Below are 18,087 nucleotides of genomic sequence, written 5' to 3' on the forward strand. Positions count from 1 at the left end.
CCACAGCATCTTGCAGCGGCATGCTATTCCATCCGGTTTGCGTTTAGTTGGACCATCATTTATTTTTCAATGACCCCAAACACACCTCCAGGCTGTGTAATGGCTATTTGACCAAGAAGGAGAGTGATGGGGGGCTACGCCAGATGACCTGGCCTCCACAGTCACCAGACCTGAACCCAATCGAGATGGTTTGGGGTGAGCTGGACCGCAGAGTGAAGGCAAAAGGGCCAACAAGTGCTAAGCATCTCTGGGAACTCCTTCAAGATTGTTGGAAGACCATTTCCGGTGACTACCTCTTGAAGCTCATCAACAGAATGCCAAGAGTGTGCAAAGCAGTCATCAAAGCAAAAGGTGGCTACTTTAAAGAAACTAGAATATAAGACATATTTTCAGTTGTTTCACACTTTTTTGTTAAGTATATAATTCCACATGTGTTAATTCATAGTTTTGATGCCTTCAGTGTGAATGTACAATTTTCATAGTAATGAAAATACAGAAAAATCTTTAAATGAGAAGGTGTGTCCAAACTTTTGGTCTGTACTGTATATATATATATACACAGTATAGACCAAAAGTTTGGACACACCTTCTCATTTAAAGATTTTTCTGTATTTTCCTGACTATGGAAATTGTACATTCACACTGAAGGCATCAAAACTATGAATTACCACATGTGGAATTATATACTTAACAAAAAAAGTGTGAAACAACTGAAAATATGTCTTATATTCTAGGTTCTTCACAGTAGCCACCTTTTGCTTTGATGAGTGCTTTGCACACTCTTGGCATTCTCTTGATGAGCTTCAAGAGGTAGTCACCGGAAATGGTCTTCCAACAATCTTGAAGGAGTTCCCAGAGATGCTTAGCACTTGTTGGCCCTTTTGCCTTCACCCTGCGGTCCAGCTCACCCCAAACCATCTCGATTGGGTTCAGGTCTGGTGACTGTGGAGGCCAGGTCATCTGGCGTAGCCCCCCATCACTCTTCTTCTTGGTCAAATAGCTCTTACACAGTCTGGAGGTGTTTGGGGTCATTGTCCGGTTGAAAAATAAATGATGGTCCAACTAAACGCAAACCGGATGGAATAGCATGCCGCTGCAAGATGCTGTGGTAGCCATGCTGGTTCAGTATGCCTTCAATTTTGAATAAATTCCCAACATTGTCACCAGCAAAGCCCCCCCACACCATCACACCTCCTCCTCCATGCTTCACGGTGGGAACCAGGCATGTAGAGTCCATCCGTTCACCTTTTCTGCGTCGCGCAAAGACACGGTGGTTGGAACCAAATATCTCAAATTTGGACTCATCAGACCAAAGCACAGATTTCCACTGGTCTAATGTCCATTCCTTGTGTTCTTTAGCCCAAACAAGTCTCTTCTGCTTGTTGCCTGTCCTTAGCAGTGGTTTCCTAGCAGCTATTTTACCATGAAGGCCTGCTGCACAAAGTCTCCTCTTAACAGTTGTTGTAGAGATGTGTCTGCTGCTAGAACTCTGTGTGGCATTGACCTGGTCTCTAACCTGAGCTGCTGTTAACCTGCGATTTCTGAGGCTGGTGACTCGGATAAACTTATCCTCAGAAGCAGAGGTGACTCTTGGTCTTCCTTTGCTGGGGCGGTCCTCATGTGAGCCAGTTTCTTTGTAGCGCTTGATGGTTTTTGCAACTGCACTTGGGGACACTTTCAAAGTTTTCCCAATTTTTCGGACTGACTGACCTTCATTTCTTAAAGTAATGATGGCCACTTGTTTTTCTTTACTTAGCCGCTTTTTTCTTGCCATAATACAAATTCTAACAGTCTATTCAGTAGGACTATCAGCTGTGTATCCACCTGACTTCTGCACAACACAACTGATGGTCCCAACCCCATTTATAAGGCAAGAAATCCCACTTATTAAACCTGACAGGGCACACCTGTGAAGTGAAGACCATTTCCGGTGACTACCTCTTGAAGCTCATCAAGAGAATGCCAAGAGTGTGCAAAGCAGTCATCAAAGCAAAAGGTGGCTACTGTGAAGAACCTAGAATATAAGACATATTTTCAGTTGTTTCACACTTTTTTGTTAAGTATATAATTCCACATGTGACAATTCATAGTTTTGATGCCTTCAGTGTGAATGTACAATTTTCATAGTCATGAAAATACAGAAAAATCTTTAAATGAGAAGGTGTGTCCAAACTTTTGGTCTGCACTGTATATATATATATATATATATATATATATATATATATATATATATATATATATATATATATACACATACATACATACATACACTACCGTTGAAGTTTGGGGTCATTTAGAAATGTCATTATTTTTGAAAGAAAAGCACTTTTTTTTTCAATGAAGCTAACATTAAATGAATCAGAAATACACTCTATACATTGCTAATGTGGTAAATGACTATTCTAGCTGCAAATGTCTTGTTTTTATTGCAATATCTACATAGGTGTATAGAGGACCATTTCCAACAACCACCACTCCAGTGTTTTAATGGTACATTGTGTTTGCTAACTGTGTAAGAAGCTAATGGATGTTTAGAAAACCCTAGAAAACCCTTGCACAAGTATGTTAGCCCAGCTGAGAACAGTTTGGCTGATTTGAGAAGCTATAACATTGACCTTCCTTTGAGCTAGTTGACAATCTGGAGCATTACATTTGTTTGTTCTGTGAAACTCTCAAAATGGCCAGAAAAAGAGAACTTTCATGTGAAACTCGACAGTCTATTCTTGCTCTTAGAAATGAAGGCTATTCCATGCGAAGGATTGCCAAGAAACTGAAGATTTCCTCCAACGGTGTGTACTACTCCCTGCAGAGGAGAGCACAAACAGGCTCTAACCAGAGTACAAAGAGAAGTGGGAGGCCCCACTGCACAACTGAGCAACAAGACAAGGACATTATAGGAGAGCACAAACAGGCTCTAACCAGAGTACAAAGAGAAGTGGGAGGCCCCGCTGCACAACTGAGCAACAAGACAAGGACATTATAGGAGAGCACAAACAGGCTCTAACCAGAGTAGAAAGAGAAGTGGGAGCCGCGCTGCACAACTGAGCAACAAGACAAGGACATTAGAGTCTGTAGTGTGAGAAATCGACGCCTCACAGCTCCTCAACTGGCAGCTTCATTAACCCCTTTACAACCCAAGGTGGTTTGCACGTTAATGACCAGGCCAATTTTTACAATTCTGACCACTGTCACTTTATGACGTAATTACTCTGGAACGCTTAAATGGATGCCCCTGATTCTGAGACTGTTTGTTTTTTCGTGACATATTGTACTTCATGATTGTGGTAAAATTTCTTCGATATCACTTGCGTTTATTTGTGAAAAAAACTGAAATTTGGCGAAAATTTAGAAAATTTTGCAATTTTCAAAATTTAATTTTTATGCCCTTAAATCAGAGAGATATGTCACACAAAATAGTTAATAAATAACATTTCCCACATGTCTACTTTACATCAGCACAATTTTGGAACCAAAATTTTTTTTTATTGGGGAGCTATAAAGGGTTAAAAGTTGACCAGCGATTTCTCATTTTTCCAACACAATTTACAAAAACATTTTTTTAGGGACCACATCATATTTAAAGTCACTTTGAGGGGTCTTTATGACAGAAAATACCCAAAAGTGACACCATTCTAAAAACTGCACCCCTCAAGGTGCTCAAAACCACATTCAAGAACTTTATTAACCCTTCAGGAGCTTCACAGGAATTTTTGGAATGTGGAAGAAAAAAATTAACATTTAACTTTTTTCACAAAAATGTTACTTTAGACCCAATTTTTTTTTATTTTTGCAGGGGTAACAGGAAAAAATGGACCCCAAAATTTGTTCTGCAATTTCTCCTGAGTAAGCAGATACCCCATATGTGGAGGAAAACCACTGCTTAGGCGCGCGGCAGGGTTCGGAAGGGAAGGAGCGCCATTTGACTTTTTGATTGTAAAATTTGCTTGAATAATTAGCGGATGTGCCCCTGATGTGCCTAAACAGTGGAAACCCCCAACAAGTGACACCATTTTGGAAACTAGACCCCTCATGGAACTTATCTAGATGTGTGGTGAGCACCTTGAACCCCCCGCCGCTTCACAGAAGTTTATAACATAGAGCCGTGAAAATAAAAAAATCAAACTTTTTCCACAACAATGATGTTTTAGCCCCAATTTTTTTATTTTCACAAGGGTAAGAGGAGAAAATGGACTCCAAAAACTTTTGTGCAATTTCTCCTGAGTACGCCGATACCCCATATGTGGGGAAAATACAGTGTTTGGGCGAACGGCAGAGTTCAGAAAGGAAGGAGCACTGTGTGACTTTTTGAACGCAAAATCGGCTGGAATCGAGAGCGGACGCCATGTTGCGTTTGGAGAGCCCCTGATGTGCTTAAATCCCCCACAAGTGACCCCATTTTGGAAACTACACCCCTCAAGGATTTTATCAAGGGGTATAGTGAACATTTTGAACCCAGAGGTATGACACAGAATTTGATGACATTAGGTCATCATATTGAATAAGTTGTCATTACTCTTGAGCGCAAGTGCTCGCTACTTGAGTTTGCATCGTGTACTCAGGTGTGCACCATGTATCGCGGGTGCTGGAGTGACATGCTGGAGTCCCCGCCCGCATGTTTCACGGTTATTAGACACCCCAAAAAAAACATACGGGGATCGCTCGTGCATGGCAGGCAATCCCCGCGAGTTTTTTTTGGCACCGAAGCATATGGAGCGGAGACTCGAGTACCCGCGATACTCAGTGCATACCCGAGCACCCGATGCAAACTCAAGTAGCGAGCACTTGCGTTCAACACTAGTCACCATATCGTCATCTTTTTTTCTTTTTTTTTTTTTACTTTTGAAAAACAACCCCAGCCCTAGCGTTTATTTTTTACGCCATTCTTAGTGCGGTATAAGTGATTAGACGACCTTATTCTTCGGGTCGGTGCGATTACAGCGATACCAGAATCATATGGGGTTTTTATGACTGACAGCTGTCACACACTAAAAGACGCATTTTTTAGTAAAATCTAGTTTTTGCATCGCCATATTTTGAGAGCTATAATTTTTCCATATTTTGGCCGACAGAGTCATGTGACGGCTCGTTTTTTGGGGGATGACTTGACGTTGTTATTGGTGCCATTTTCAGGCACGTGACATTTTTTGATCACTTTCTATTCCAGCTTTTGGGAGGCAGAATAAACAAAAACCAACAATTCAGGAATTGTTTTTTTTTTTCAATTTTTTTATTCTGCTCCACGTGTGGTAAAATTGATAAGGCAGCTTTATTCTTCGGGTCAGTACGTTTACAGCGGTACCACATTTATATAGTTTTTCTATGTTTTGCACTTTTACATAATAAAAGCTATTTTATAGAAAAAATTATTTTTTTGCATCGCTTTATTCTGAGAGCTATAACTTTTTTATTTTTCGGCTGATGGAGCTGTATGGCAGCTTGTTTTTTTGCGGGACGAGATGACGTTTTCAGCGGTACCATTTATATTTATATTCGTCTTTTTGATCGCGTGTTATTCCATTTTTTGTTTGGCGGTATGATGGTAAAGCATTGTTTTTTGCTTCGTTTTTTTTTTTTTTTACCATGTTCACTGAAGGGGTTAACTGGTGGTATAGTTTTATAGGTCAGGTCGTTACGGACACGGCGATACCAAATATGTGTACTTTTATTGTTTGGTGTTTTTTTTTCATAATATTTATTGATGGGTACATTATATTTTTATTTTTCGTGGATTATTTTTTTTTTATTTTTTACAAATTTTTTTTAATTTTATTTTTTCACTTTCTGAGAGTTTTTTTTAACTTTTTTACTTTGTCCCTCTATGGGACTTTCACTTTTTTTATTCTGATCGCCTGCATAGCATAGGGATGGAGCACCATCCCTGTGCTATGCAGGCAGTCAGCGCTGCACAGTGATAAGATTGTTTGGTCATGCACTGCGCATGACCAAACAATTTTCCTGCTGTCTGGTGACCCGGATGTTGTCATGACGACATCGGGTCGTCATGGCAACACCCGGAAAGCCGCGGCAGACCGCGCTGGAGGCCGGAAGAGGAGGTGAGTATACCGATCACCTCCCCTTAGCCACCGCAATGCTGCGATCGACTTCGATCGCAGCATTGCGGGGGTTATTGTGGCGGGAGCGGTGCGGGACCGCTCCCTGCACATTGTCACAGCTGACACCCGGTACTATCAGCTGACACCCGGCGGCGATCGCGCCCGCACAGCCTGTGTGCGCGCTCGATCGCGATGACGTACTAATACGGGTCAGGCTCTTAAAGCCCAGGGCACAGACGCGTATTAGTACGTTATGGGCTTTAAAGGGGTTAAATAGTACACGCAAAACGCCAGTGTCAACGTCTACAGCGAAGAGGCGACTCCGGGATGCTGGCCTTCAGGGCAAAGTGGCAAAGAAAAAGCCATATCTGAGACTGGCTAATAAAAGGAAAAGATTAATATGGGCAAAAGAACACAGATATTGGACAGAGGAAGATTGGAAAAAAGTTTTATGGACAGACGAATCAAAGTTTGAGGTGTTTGGATCACACAGAAGAACATTTGTGAGACGCAGAACTGAAAAGATGCTGGAAGAGTGCCTGACGCCATCTGTCAAGCATGGTGGAGGCAATGTGATGGTCTGGGGATGCTTTGGGTAAAGTGGGAGATTTGTACAAGGTAAATGGGATTTTGAATAAGGAAGGCTATCACTCCATTTTGCAAGGCCATGCCATACCCTGTGGACAGCGCTTGATTGGAGCCAATTTCATCCTACAACAGGACAATGACCCAAAGCACACCTCCAAATTATACATGAACTATTTAGGGTAGAAGCAGGCAGCTGGTATTCTATCTGTAATGGAGGGGCCAGGGCAGTCACCAGATCTCAACCCCAGTGAGCTGTTTTGGGAGCAGCTTGACCGTATTGTGCAAAAAGTGCCCATCAAGCCAATCCAACTTGTGGAGGTGACGCGCCCCCTGGGCCAGTGCTGTTTGGGGATACCCGGACCCGGATCAGATGGGGGTTGTAGTCTCCGAGTGGCGGCGACCCGGTCCGTGCCCAGGGTGTCAAACTCAGTGTGTGGCAGTCTTTACAGATGTTGTTAAAGGTCCTTAGTGTCGACAACGCCACCCGTTGATTTGCGGTCAAAAGGCCGCCGCTGCAGAAGGGTCCGCTGAGGCTGGTGGTATGTGTGCAGCTCTGGTAGTATAACCCCCAACGGGAGGGGTATAGCCTCAGGGGGTCAGATGTAGAGGATGGTGGTTGTGCAGGTGCAGGAGAGCTAAGCAAGAAGACTCAGAGTCGGGCTGTGCAGTTCAGGGGTTTTTACTTACGGGTGTTCTTATGGTCACTCTGGCCTGAAGCGACCACCCGAGCCGTGCTGCGTCCACCAGGTCCTGGACTCGGCCAACCCCCAAGTAATTCTGGAGCGTGGTCCTGAGCTCCTGTCTGACTTTCCCTCTCTTCTGGCCGTTCTCACCAGGGATCCACCTATGTCCGGCTCCCTCGGGTCTCTTGGTGGGTACACCTCTTCTGGGTTCCCTGACCCTATACTTGGTATGCCTTCCTAGTGGATTTAGTGAGGGTCGTGGCAGATCCTGCCCACGACCTCCGGTCTCTGGCTGAGGATTAGTGGCCTCCACCAGCTTGGGATCCGGTACCCTGGGTGCCAACCCTTCACCCTGCTGTTTGTATTCTGGGGTCTTGGGGTTCCTTCTTCTTCTCTCTGGATCCTTCTGACTCCTCTCTCTCTCTCTCTCAGACTTGGCCTTGGAGCTGGGCCCAGCCGGAACCACAACTCCCTGTCAGCCCTTCTGGCTGAGCTTCTCTGCTCTGCTCCTCAGACTCTACAAAGGCTGACTCACTCTACAAAAGACCCTGTCCTAAGATGGTGCCCACCTTATATACTCCCTCTATGTGTGAGCTCAGGTGACCAGCACCCAATGAGCTCCTAGCCTTACCCAGACTGCTCCCCCTATCTGCCCCTACACTACTGGGATGTTCCACCCCCCTCCCACTCCAGCCAGGGACAGACACTGTCGTACCTGCACATAAACTGGTGGGAGTACCGTCGATCTGTCCCCCGGAAATGGGATGTATGTAGTGTATGCAGCCTACTGAGCTCAGTTCCACACTCCATCCTTACCCGGGAGTGGAATACCACACCTCTGGAGTGAGGTGCAATACCCCTGTAGCAGCCGAATCCTCAGGGTGCTACATTCCCCCCTGGTAAATCACAGCACGTCCTCGGGCTGTAAAAGAATAAAAACATCCACAAACATACAATTTTTTTTCATAAAACATAAACATATAAAACATCATATATTATCAGCATAAACTTTTTCATATAAACATTCTTGTTCCTCCGGCCACGGTGCAACTTGTGACCGGGTAAAGTGCGACAGTCTCTTCAAGAAAAAACAGTTTCCTTTAAAACCGGTAGGGGGCGCCTTAGGAAGCGCAACTATATACAAGGGAAGGTATGGCCGCTCTCAGTCCTCGGCCAGTGGGATTAGGGATGGCTGCTCACAGTCCTCAGCCTGTGGGGAGATGGGACACACTGGAACAGTTCACACTTGTCCCAACGGGGACCTTATTTTAAGTTAGCAGCATGGCATATACCCTGACGGGTAACTATGTACAATCTCTTTACCATCCTTTAATGACGGCGTACTCCTGCTCCTCCTTCAGACCCGTCCGGGTCCTCTTGCTCCTCTTCACACCGTAGCTCCTCCTCCGTCAGCCGGTGTACATGGAGGGCGTAGGGTCCTTTGGCACACTTGTGCTGGGTGAACGTGACCTCGTCCCCTACATATAGGTCACGACCTCTGTGTCCCTCCGGCAGATGGGACTCCACGTCTCTGCGGGTGACAAAGACGTCGCCGGGGGTGTGATGATCCCTGATGAAACCCCAACCGTGCTGCAGTTGGAATTTAATTACAGTCCCGGTGGCACGGGGACCGTGGGCTGCACGGGGGTTCCTCCTGGTCCGGCTCTTCTGCTCTGCACTCTGTTCCTGCAGCCGCTGCTCTCGGACCCGCCTCTCTCTTCGCTCCCGGTCAAAGACCTCTAACTGCTGCCGGCAGCACTCCGCACGCTCAGCTGCGGCTGCCCGAGTCTCTTGGGTGAATCCCATGAGGTCTCCTCCAGTAGGGTCCCACGCAAACTGCGCTTCCTCCAACGAGAGTGGGGTGATCTTAACGGGCTTCGGAACCGGAATCAGGGGCTCATCTAGGGGTCTTTCTTTCCGGAGTCGGGGATGGTGGAACTCCGGTGGCCACACAAAGGGCTGCCCATCCGGGCACGTGTGCTGGGCAAACAAGTCTTCACCCAGGTGCGGCACGGTGGACGTTGAGGGCGCGGTGGTGGTAGCGGCGCCCGGGTTCGCCAAGCCTTGCGACCAGGCCTGGGGTACCCTGAACGTAAAGGGCACCGTGAAGACGGCGGCGCCCGGGGTTACTTGGCCCAGCGACCAGGCCGGTGGTGTTTCCTGCTTTGCCGCGCTCAGGGTTGAGGCGCGTGACGTCACAGGGGTCGCGGCCGCGGCTTCTGCTTGAGGCCTTGTCTGGAGCGGTGACGTTGCAGCGACGGGCACGGCAGGGGGAATTTCGGGCTCTGCGACGGGGAGCTGGGGCAGGCACGCGGTTTCTCGGCTCGGGGTAGTGACGTCCCCTTTACCTGCCTCCATCTGTTCAGCTCCCTCCTCGGCGCCGTCTCCGGCCTTCACTCCTCCTGCACCATCCTCAGAGGCGGTCTGTCTCCTCGTCTCGGGTGGCGTGCTTCGCTGGCGGGTTCTTGCCTGCAGGGCCATCTCTCGGCTCCACTCCGTCAGCGTCTCTCGCTGCACCTGGGCCATCCTCCGTGCGAGGCGCTCCAGCTCGGTCTGCGCACACTCCCGGTCTCGGGGGAGCTGTGCCAGGATCTCCACTAAGCCTAGTGGGGTTGTTGCTTGCAGCAGGCTCCTGACCACTGGGTCGGTGCTGCCTGACTCTCCTTCCATCTCCGGGTACGACTTCTCCGGAGTCCTCTCCAGACTTCTTGTCTCCGGGTGCGCTCTCTCCAGACTCCTCCAGGCTGCACCCATCTTCGCTCTTTTGTTCTGTCTCCGCCCACATTGAAGGTGGTCCCGGGGCAACTTTGTAATTGTCAGTTCCAGGGGCAGTTCTCTCACGCTGATGGACATCTCTAGCATCACAGTCTCCGTTGGTGGGGGCGGTTTCCGCTTTTGGCGCCATTCCTTGACCTGGCCCACGATGAGAGGTGACCTCTTGCCACCCTCTGGCACGCCCATAATGGCGTCTGCTCTTCCAAGGCGGGAAATCTTCTGGAAATGGCGGGAATCGTCTCCCAGTGGCGGGAAACTCCGTGGATGGCGGGAAAAAGCTGCAGATGGCGGGCAACCGGCGGGAAACGATCCGTGATGGCGTCCCATGGCGGGGACCCTCTGGAACCGGCGGGAGACTTCTTTTTGAGGTAAATGCGAACTTTTCTTCAGGCACGCAGTACCCGGTGGTTACGGGCACGAAATCCTGCCGACTACGCCAAAGTTGACGCGCCCCCTGGGCCAGTGCTGTTTGGGGATACCCGGAACCGGATCAGATGGGGGTTGTAGTCTCCGAGTGGCGGCGACCCGGTCCGTGCCCAGGGTGTCAAACTCAGTGTGTGGCAGTCTTTACAGATGTTGTTAAAGGTCCTTAGTGTCGACTACGCCACCCGTTGATTTGCGGTCAAAAGGCCGCCGCTGCAGAAGGGTCCGCTGAGGCTGGTGGTATGTGTGCAGCTCTGGTAGTATAACCCCCAACGGGAGGGGTATAGCCTCAGGGGGTCAGATGTAGAGGATGGTGGTTGTGCAGGTGCAGGAGAGCTAAGCAAGAAGACTCAGAGTCGGGCTGTGCAGTTCAGGGGTTTTTACTTACGGGTGTTCTTATGGTCACTCTGGCCTGAAGCGACCACCCGAGCCGTGCTGCGTCCACCAGGTCCTGGACTCGGCCAACCCCCAAGTAATTCTGGAGCGTGGTCCTGAGCTCCTGTCTGACTTTCCCTCTCTTCTGGCCGTTCTCACCAGGGATCCACCTATGTCCGGCTCCCTCGGGTCTCTTGGTGGGTACACCTCTTCTGGGTTCCCTGACCCTATACTTGGTATGCCTTCCTAGTGGATTTAGTGAGGGTCGTGGCAGATCCTGCCCACGACCTCCGGTCTCTGGCTGAGGATTAGTGGCCTCCACCAGCTTGGGATCCGGTACCATGGGTGCCAACCCTTCACCCTGCTGTTTGTATTCTGGGGTCTTGGGGTTCCTTCTTCTTCTCTCTGGATCCTTCTGACTCCTCTCTCTCTCTCTCAGACTTGGCCTTGGAGCTGGGCCCAGCCGGAACCACAACTCCCTGTCAGCCCTTCTGGCTGAGCTTCTCTGCTCTGCTCCTCAGACTCTACAAAGGCTGACTCACTCTACAAAAGACCCTGTCCTAAGATGGTGCCCACCTTATATACTCCCTCTATGTGTGAGCTCAGGTGACCAGCACCCAATGAGCTCCTAGCTTTACCCAGGCTGCTCCCCCTATCTGCCCCTACACTACTGGGATGTTTCACCCCCCTCCCACTCCAGCCAGGGACAGACACTGTCGTACCTGCACATAAACTGGTGGGAGTACCGTCGATCTGTCCCCCGGAAATGGGATGTATGTAGTGTATGCAGCCTACTGAGCTCAGTTCCACACTCCATCCTTACCCGGGAGTGGAATACCACACCTCTGGAGTGAGGTGCAATACCCCTGTAGCAGCCGAATCCTCAGGGTGCTACAGAGGGGCTTCAGGAAGCATGGGGGGAAATGTCTCAAGATGACCTCAGCAAATTAACAGCCAGTAACAGGTCTGCAATGCTGGAATTGCTGCAAAGGAGCATTGTGTGACCAAAGCAAAGTGTGAAGGAGAAAATTATTTCTAATAAAAATCATTATTTCTAACCTTGTCAATGTCTGGACGATATTTTCTAATCATTTTGCAACTCATTTGATAGATAAAAGTATCATGGAAAACACAAAATTGTCTGGGTGACCCCAAACTTTTTGAAGGGTAGTGTGTGTATGTGTATATATATATATATATATATATATATATATATATATATATATATATATATATATATATATATATATATATATATATATATATATAGTGACCTGATGTGGTGTACGGCAGAGGGTCGCGCTCCTGGCCGGGTATAATGCTTCATGGTGGCCGAGCTTTCTGTCACGATGAGCCTCTTTCCCTCTCAGATTACGCGCACACAAAGCTCCACAATATAAGGTTTGCACAGTAGCTGCCTCTAAGTAGAGGATGATGGTGGTGATAGTAGTTTGTGCAGCTAGGCCCCAGTCATGAAGAAGCCCCTTTACTAATGATAAAGGGGCGAATAATTCTTTACACACAGCAGGGATCGGTGCTCAGGTTTACACTCAGCGGGGAGGATCGGCTCCTGCCTGCAGACTCCCGACCTCTGTGGACAAAAATCAGGATATTTCCTCCTCAGCGCTGAGCTTTGCTTCTGCCCTGAGGTAATTCTTCCTCCTAATATGAAGGCTGTCATCTGCCCTTATCTTATTACCTCCTTCTAGACCCAGCAGTCAGGGGGGAGGAAACTCCTCATCTTATAAAATGGCTTCTGCTTCTCATTCCTCTCACAAAATGTCTGACCTCCAACTGCCGCCACGATCTTTAACTACCTCACAGGATTTAGCTCCTCCCACTCCCATGTGACTCTTACAGCTGCAGTCATTGGCTGACTGCCCAGAGGCCTTCGTTCCAGAAGCTTCTGAGCTGGGTCACGTGATCAAACCTATGAGGGGAAGATTAACCCTTTTTGTGCTGCCTGTTAATGTGTTTACAATGTACAGTTTACACAAAAGTCACAGCATTTATATGGAACACGCTGTACATCCGGTATCCCATAGAAACGGCCACTTTGTGGGTGGGATACCACACTAGCAGCTCACTTGGGCCCCATACTTATGTCCTCGGCAGCACGTGCCCTATGTACTCTGGCCATGTGCTGCTGAGACCAAATAAACTAATTATAATCACCTGATGAAGGAGCACTTCACACATTTGTTGGGTGATTGTCAACATGTCTACACCTAAGAAAGCTCGTCCGCAGCGCCTGTGTGTCTAACTGTGGATGACGCACACTATGTAGGTTACACAAACGCACACAGTGAGATTCGTACTGTGTGATACATCCACTGCTATACACACACAGTTACACACTGCTACACACGAACTGCTACACACAGCTACACACTGCTACACACAGTTACACACAAACTGCTACACAGCTACACACTGCTACACACGAACTGCTACACACAGCTACACACAGTTACACACAAACTGCTACACAGTTACACACTGCTACACAGTTACACACTGCTACACACAAACTGCTACACAGTTACACACTGCTACACACAGTTACACACAAACTGCTACACAGTTACACACTGCTATACACACACAGTTACACACTGCTACACACGAACTGCTACACACAGCTACACACTGCTACACACAAACTGCTACACAGTTACACACTGCTACACACAGTTACACACTGCTACACACAAACTGCTACACAGTTACACACTGCTACACACAGTTACACACTGCTACACACAAACTGCTACACAGTTACACACTGCTACACACAGTTACACACTGCTACACAGTTACACACAAACTGCTACACACAGTTACACAGACACACTGCTACACAAACACAATTACACATACACATTTACACACTGCTACACACAGTTACACACAAACTGCTACACACAGTTACACAGACACACTGCTACACAAACACAATTACACATACACATTTACACACTGCTGCACACACGCAGTTATACACACACTGCTACACACAGTTACACGCACACAGACTGCTACACAAACACCATTACACACACTGCTACACACACACAGTTACACACACTGTTACACGCACGCAGACTGCTACACACACACACTGCTACACACACAGTGTATTCTACACAAATTGCAACATACACAGTATATTTTACACACACAGTGTATTCTACACACAATCGCTGTATGTTCGAATCACAGATGTCGTGCGGTTATACACACAGCGTAGATGTCCAGTTATAGTCATATAATGATGTGTGATATTTTTCACAACATTTGACTTTTTTTATGGTGCGAAAATTAAATATTTTTCAGATGTTTCCTCTCTACCAGGTAATAACCTCCTCATCGTGGCCCACGCCTCCTCCCTGGAAGCCTGCACCCGACAACTGCAGGGTCTCACGCAGCAGAATTCCAAGGATTTTGTGCAGGTTGTCAGAAAGGTAATAACGGGAGAGGTTGTGCTCACTCTCCACCTAGCAGGTCAGGGACAAGCGGCTCTCAGCCATAGTGAGGATTCCTGCACGTACGCGGGGCCTGGAGGGATGGTCCTGTCCTAAAGATAATGATATGCCCGACCTCCGGGATAGAATCATAGAATGGTAGAGTTGGAGGGGACCTCCTGGGTCATCTGGTCCAACCCCTGGCTCAAAGCAGGATTCACTAGATCATCTCAGACAGATGTCTGTCCAGCCTCTGTGTGAAGACGTCCATTGAAGGAGAACTCACCACCTCTCGTGGCCGCCTGTTCCACTCATTAATCACCCTAACTGTCAAAAAGTTTTTTCTAATATCTAATCTGTGTCTCCTCCCATTTAGTTTCATCCCATTGCTTCTAGTCTTTCCTTGTGCAAATGAGAATAAAGATGATCCTTCTACAATGTGACAGCCCTTGAGATATTTGTAGACAGCTATTAAGTCTCCTCTCAGTCTTCTTTTTTGCAAACTAAACATTCCCAAATCCTGCAACCGTTCCTCATAGGACATGGTGTGCAGACCAGTCACCATTCTGGTCGCTCTTCTCTGAACTTGCTCCAGTTTGTCGATGTCTTTTTTAAAATGTGGCGCCCAAAACTGGACGCAGTATTCCAGATGAGGTCTGACCAAAGACGAGTAAAGACCGATAATGACTTCACGTGATCTAGACTCTATGCTTCTGTTAATACATCCCAGAATTGTATTTGCCTTTTTTGCTGCTGCATCACACTGTTGACTCCTGTGCAGTCTATGATCTATTAGTATACCTAAGTCTTTTTCACATGTACTGTTGCTTAGCTCTATTCCTCCCATTCTGTATATGTTTTTTTCATTTTTATTGCCCAGATGTAGTACTTTGCATTTTTCCCTGTTAAAAACCATTCTGTTAGTTGCTGCCCACTGCTCCAGTTTATTTAGGTCTTTTTGAATCCTCTCTCTCTCTTCTCTAGTGTTAGCTATCCCTCCTAGCTTTGTGTCATCAGCAAATTTAATCAGTTTACCCTCAATTCCTTCATCTAAATCATTGATAAAGATGTTGAACAATACAGGTCCCGGGACAGAGCCCTGTGGTACCCCACTTGAGACATTCATCCAACTGGATGTGAAGCCATTTACGACCACTCTTTGAGTTCGATCACTAAGCCAGTTATGAATCCACCTAACAGTTGCCTTGTCCATTCCATACTTGGTCATTTTTTCAACAAGGATGATGTGAGATACTTTGTCAAATGCTTTGCTGAGGTCAAGATATACTATATCTACAGCATTTCCCTGATCTACCCAGTCAGTGATTCTGTCATAGAAGGAAATTAAGTTAGTCTGACATGACTTGTTAGTTACAAACTCATGCTGACTCCGGTTAATCACTTCATTCTTATCCAGGTACTTATATACATGTTGTTTAATAATTTGTTCAAAGATTTTTTCTGGTATAGAAGTCAGACTCACCGGCCTACAGTTCCCTGGGTCCACCTTCTTCCCCTTTTTGAAGATAGGAACAACATTTACTCTTCTCCAGTCATCTGGGACTTCTGTTCTCCAAGAATTTTCAAAGATTATGGAGAGTGGTACTAAAATTTCTTCTACGATTTCCTTCAGTATTCTGGGGTGTAATTCATCTGGACCTGGAGACTTGAACTCATTTATGTTAGCTAAATATTCCCTCACAATCTTTCTGTTTACAGATAACCTGGATTCTTCTATTCCTTTAATAGGACAGTGAAGATCAGTTGATGTTACATTTTCTTTCTGAGAGAAAACAGATGCAAAATAGGAATTAAAAAGTTCGGCCTTCTCAACATCCTTTTTTACCATTTCACCATTTTCATCCTGTAAAAATCCTATAGCATCTTTGACTTTTCTTTTACTTTTGACATACCCACAAAATCATTTTTTATTGCTTTTGACATCTCTTGCAAGCATTAATTCAATGTCAGCTTTAGCTAACCTGATACGTGCCCTACAGGTTCTGCAGACTGCATTATAATCTTCTTTAGATATGCCCCCCTCTTTCCATTTGATAAACATTTCTTTCTTTCTTTTTAGCATGTGTTTAAGTTCTGTGTTCATCCATCCTGGTTTCCTTAAATGCTTCCCATTCTTCCTACTTTTTGGGATTGTTAACGATTGTGCTTTGAGAATCTAATTTTTAAAAATTTCCCATCCTTCCTGGACATTTTTGTCCTTAAGGATATCCAGCCATTGGATCCCTCCTATTCTCTTTCTGAGTCGCTTAAAATCTGCCTTTCTGAAATCTAACCTTGAAGTTTGAGTCTTCACATGTCTTCCTCCTCTAGTTATCCAAAATTCTATAATAGCATGATCGCTGCCTCCGAGGGTCCCAGACACTTTTACCTCCTCAACCATTTCATCCCTGTTTATAAGGATTAGATCCAAAGTAGCAGATCCCCTTGTTTTCTCCCCTACCTTTTGGAAGTTGTCAGCAAGAGAGGATAAGAATTTGCTTGACCTGTTAGTTTTACTTGAGAGAGATTCCCAACAAATGTCTGGATAGTTGAAATCTCCCATGACCACTACCTCATATTTTTTGGAGAACTTGGTCATTTGATACATAAAGAGTTCATCCATATCTTCAGGTGGCCTGTAGTAAATGCCTACAATGGTGTCCTTTCCGTTGTTCTCTCCTTGTATTCTTACCCAGACAGTTCCCACAAAACTCCCAGTCTCTGAAGCTTCAATCTCTGTGCAAATATTCGCTTTTCTAACATACAATGCGACACCTCCTCCTCGTTTATCAAGTCTGTTTCTTGCAGATAAGTTATATCCTTTTAGCCTTTTATTCCAATCATGTGTATCGTCCCACCAAGTTTCAGTGATTCCAATGGCATCATATTCCTTTTCCTGCGTTAGTAGTTCCAATTCTCCTTGTTTGTTGCCCATGCTTTGTGCATTTGTATAAAAACATTTTACTTTGTGATTGGTTTTTCGTCGTCCTATATTTTTATTATTTCGATTTTTTGGTCTTTGTTCTTCCGTTCCACTTCCAGTAGCAGAGATCTCAATAGTATTTGTCAGCTGTATGGCTTTTTCTGGCCTTTTGCTTCCCTTCCCACATTGTTCTGGTATAAAGCTCTCCTGATGAGTGTAGCAAGGCGACTTCCAAATACATGTTTTCCAGTCTTCGTAAGGTGCACCCCATCTCTAGCAAGTAGTCCATCGTATAGGTAATTCATTCCGTGATCCAGAAATCCAAATCCTTGTTGACGGCACCATCGACGTAGCCAGTTGTTCACCTGTAGAATCTTATTCCACCTCATTGTTCCATGGCCATCCACTGGGAGGATGGATGAGAAGACCACCTGCGCTCCCAATTCTTTCACTTTCTTGCCTAAGTTTTCAAAGTCACTGCAGATGGTTTCCAGGTCACCGGGAACGGTGAGAAAGTCAGAGAGACGTCAGGAGTCACTATCAGAGCTGGAGTGTCGTTACAGTGTTACACTGCAGGAGGAAATATCAGATTAGTCACATCAGCCGGGCTCCATACAGGTGGGGGAACCCTGTGTGGTGTTGGGGCCCCCGCTGTCATCAGTTCTTCTGTTTCGCATTTTATGATAAAATTACAACGTCCACCCCCAGAAAACTACGGCTGTCACCTTCCACCACCAGCGCCGTCCCAGTTTTGCTGCAGTACCATACACAACCTGTAGACAGAGGTGGCACTGTGCTTGGAA

The 18,087-nt window shown here is 46.3% G+C and overlaps 1 protein-coding gene across 3 annotated transcripts in view; it reads left to right on the top strand.

Annotated features, from left to right (window-relative positions):
- The window catches only part of UBASH3B (ubiquitin associated and SH3 domain containing B), a 95,770-nt gene that overhangs the window by 75,030 nt on the left and 2,653 nt on the right, over positions 1–18,087 (top strand). The window contains exon 13 of one of the 3 annotated variants that reach the window (XM_073657386.1): positions 14,234–14,361. In XM_073657386.1, coding sequence (XP_073513487.1) covers positions 14,234–14,361 — 128 coding nt within the window. Of the gene's footprint in view, positions 1–2,733; positions 3,269–14,233; positions 14,362–18,087 lie in introns of those variants that run through there. The other 2 variants (XM_073657387.1, XM_073657388.1) reach the window with 2 other exon arrangements.

Source organism: Phyllobates terribilis, unplaced genomic scaffold (genome assembly GCF_046119375.1).
Source record: "Phyllobates terribilis strain yellow unplaced genomic scaffold, ASM4611937v1 Scaffold_12__6_contigs__length_324123572, whole genome shotgun sequence".
Taxonomy (NCBI): domain Eukaryota; kingdom Metazoa; phylum Chordata; class Amphibia; order Anura; family Dendrobatidae; genus Phyllobates; species Phyllobates terribilis.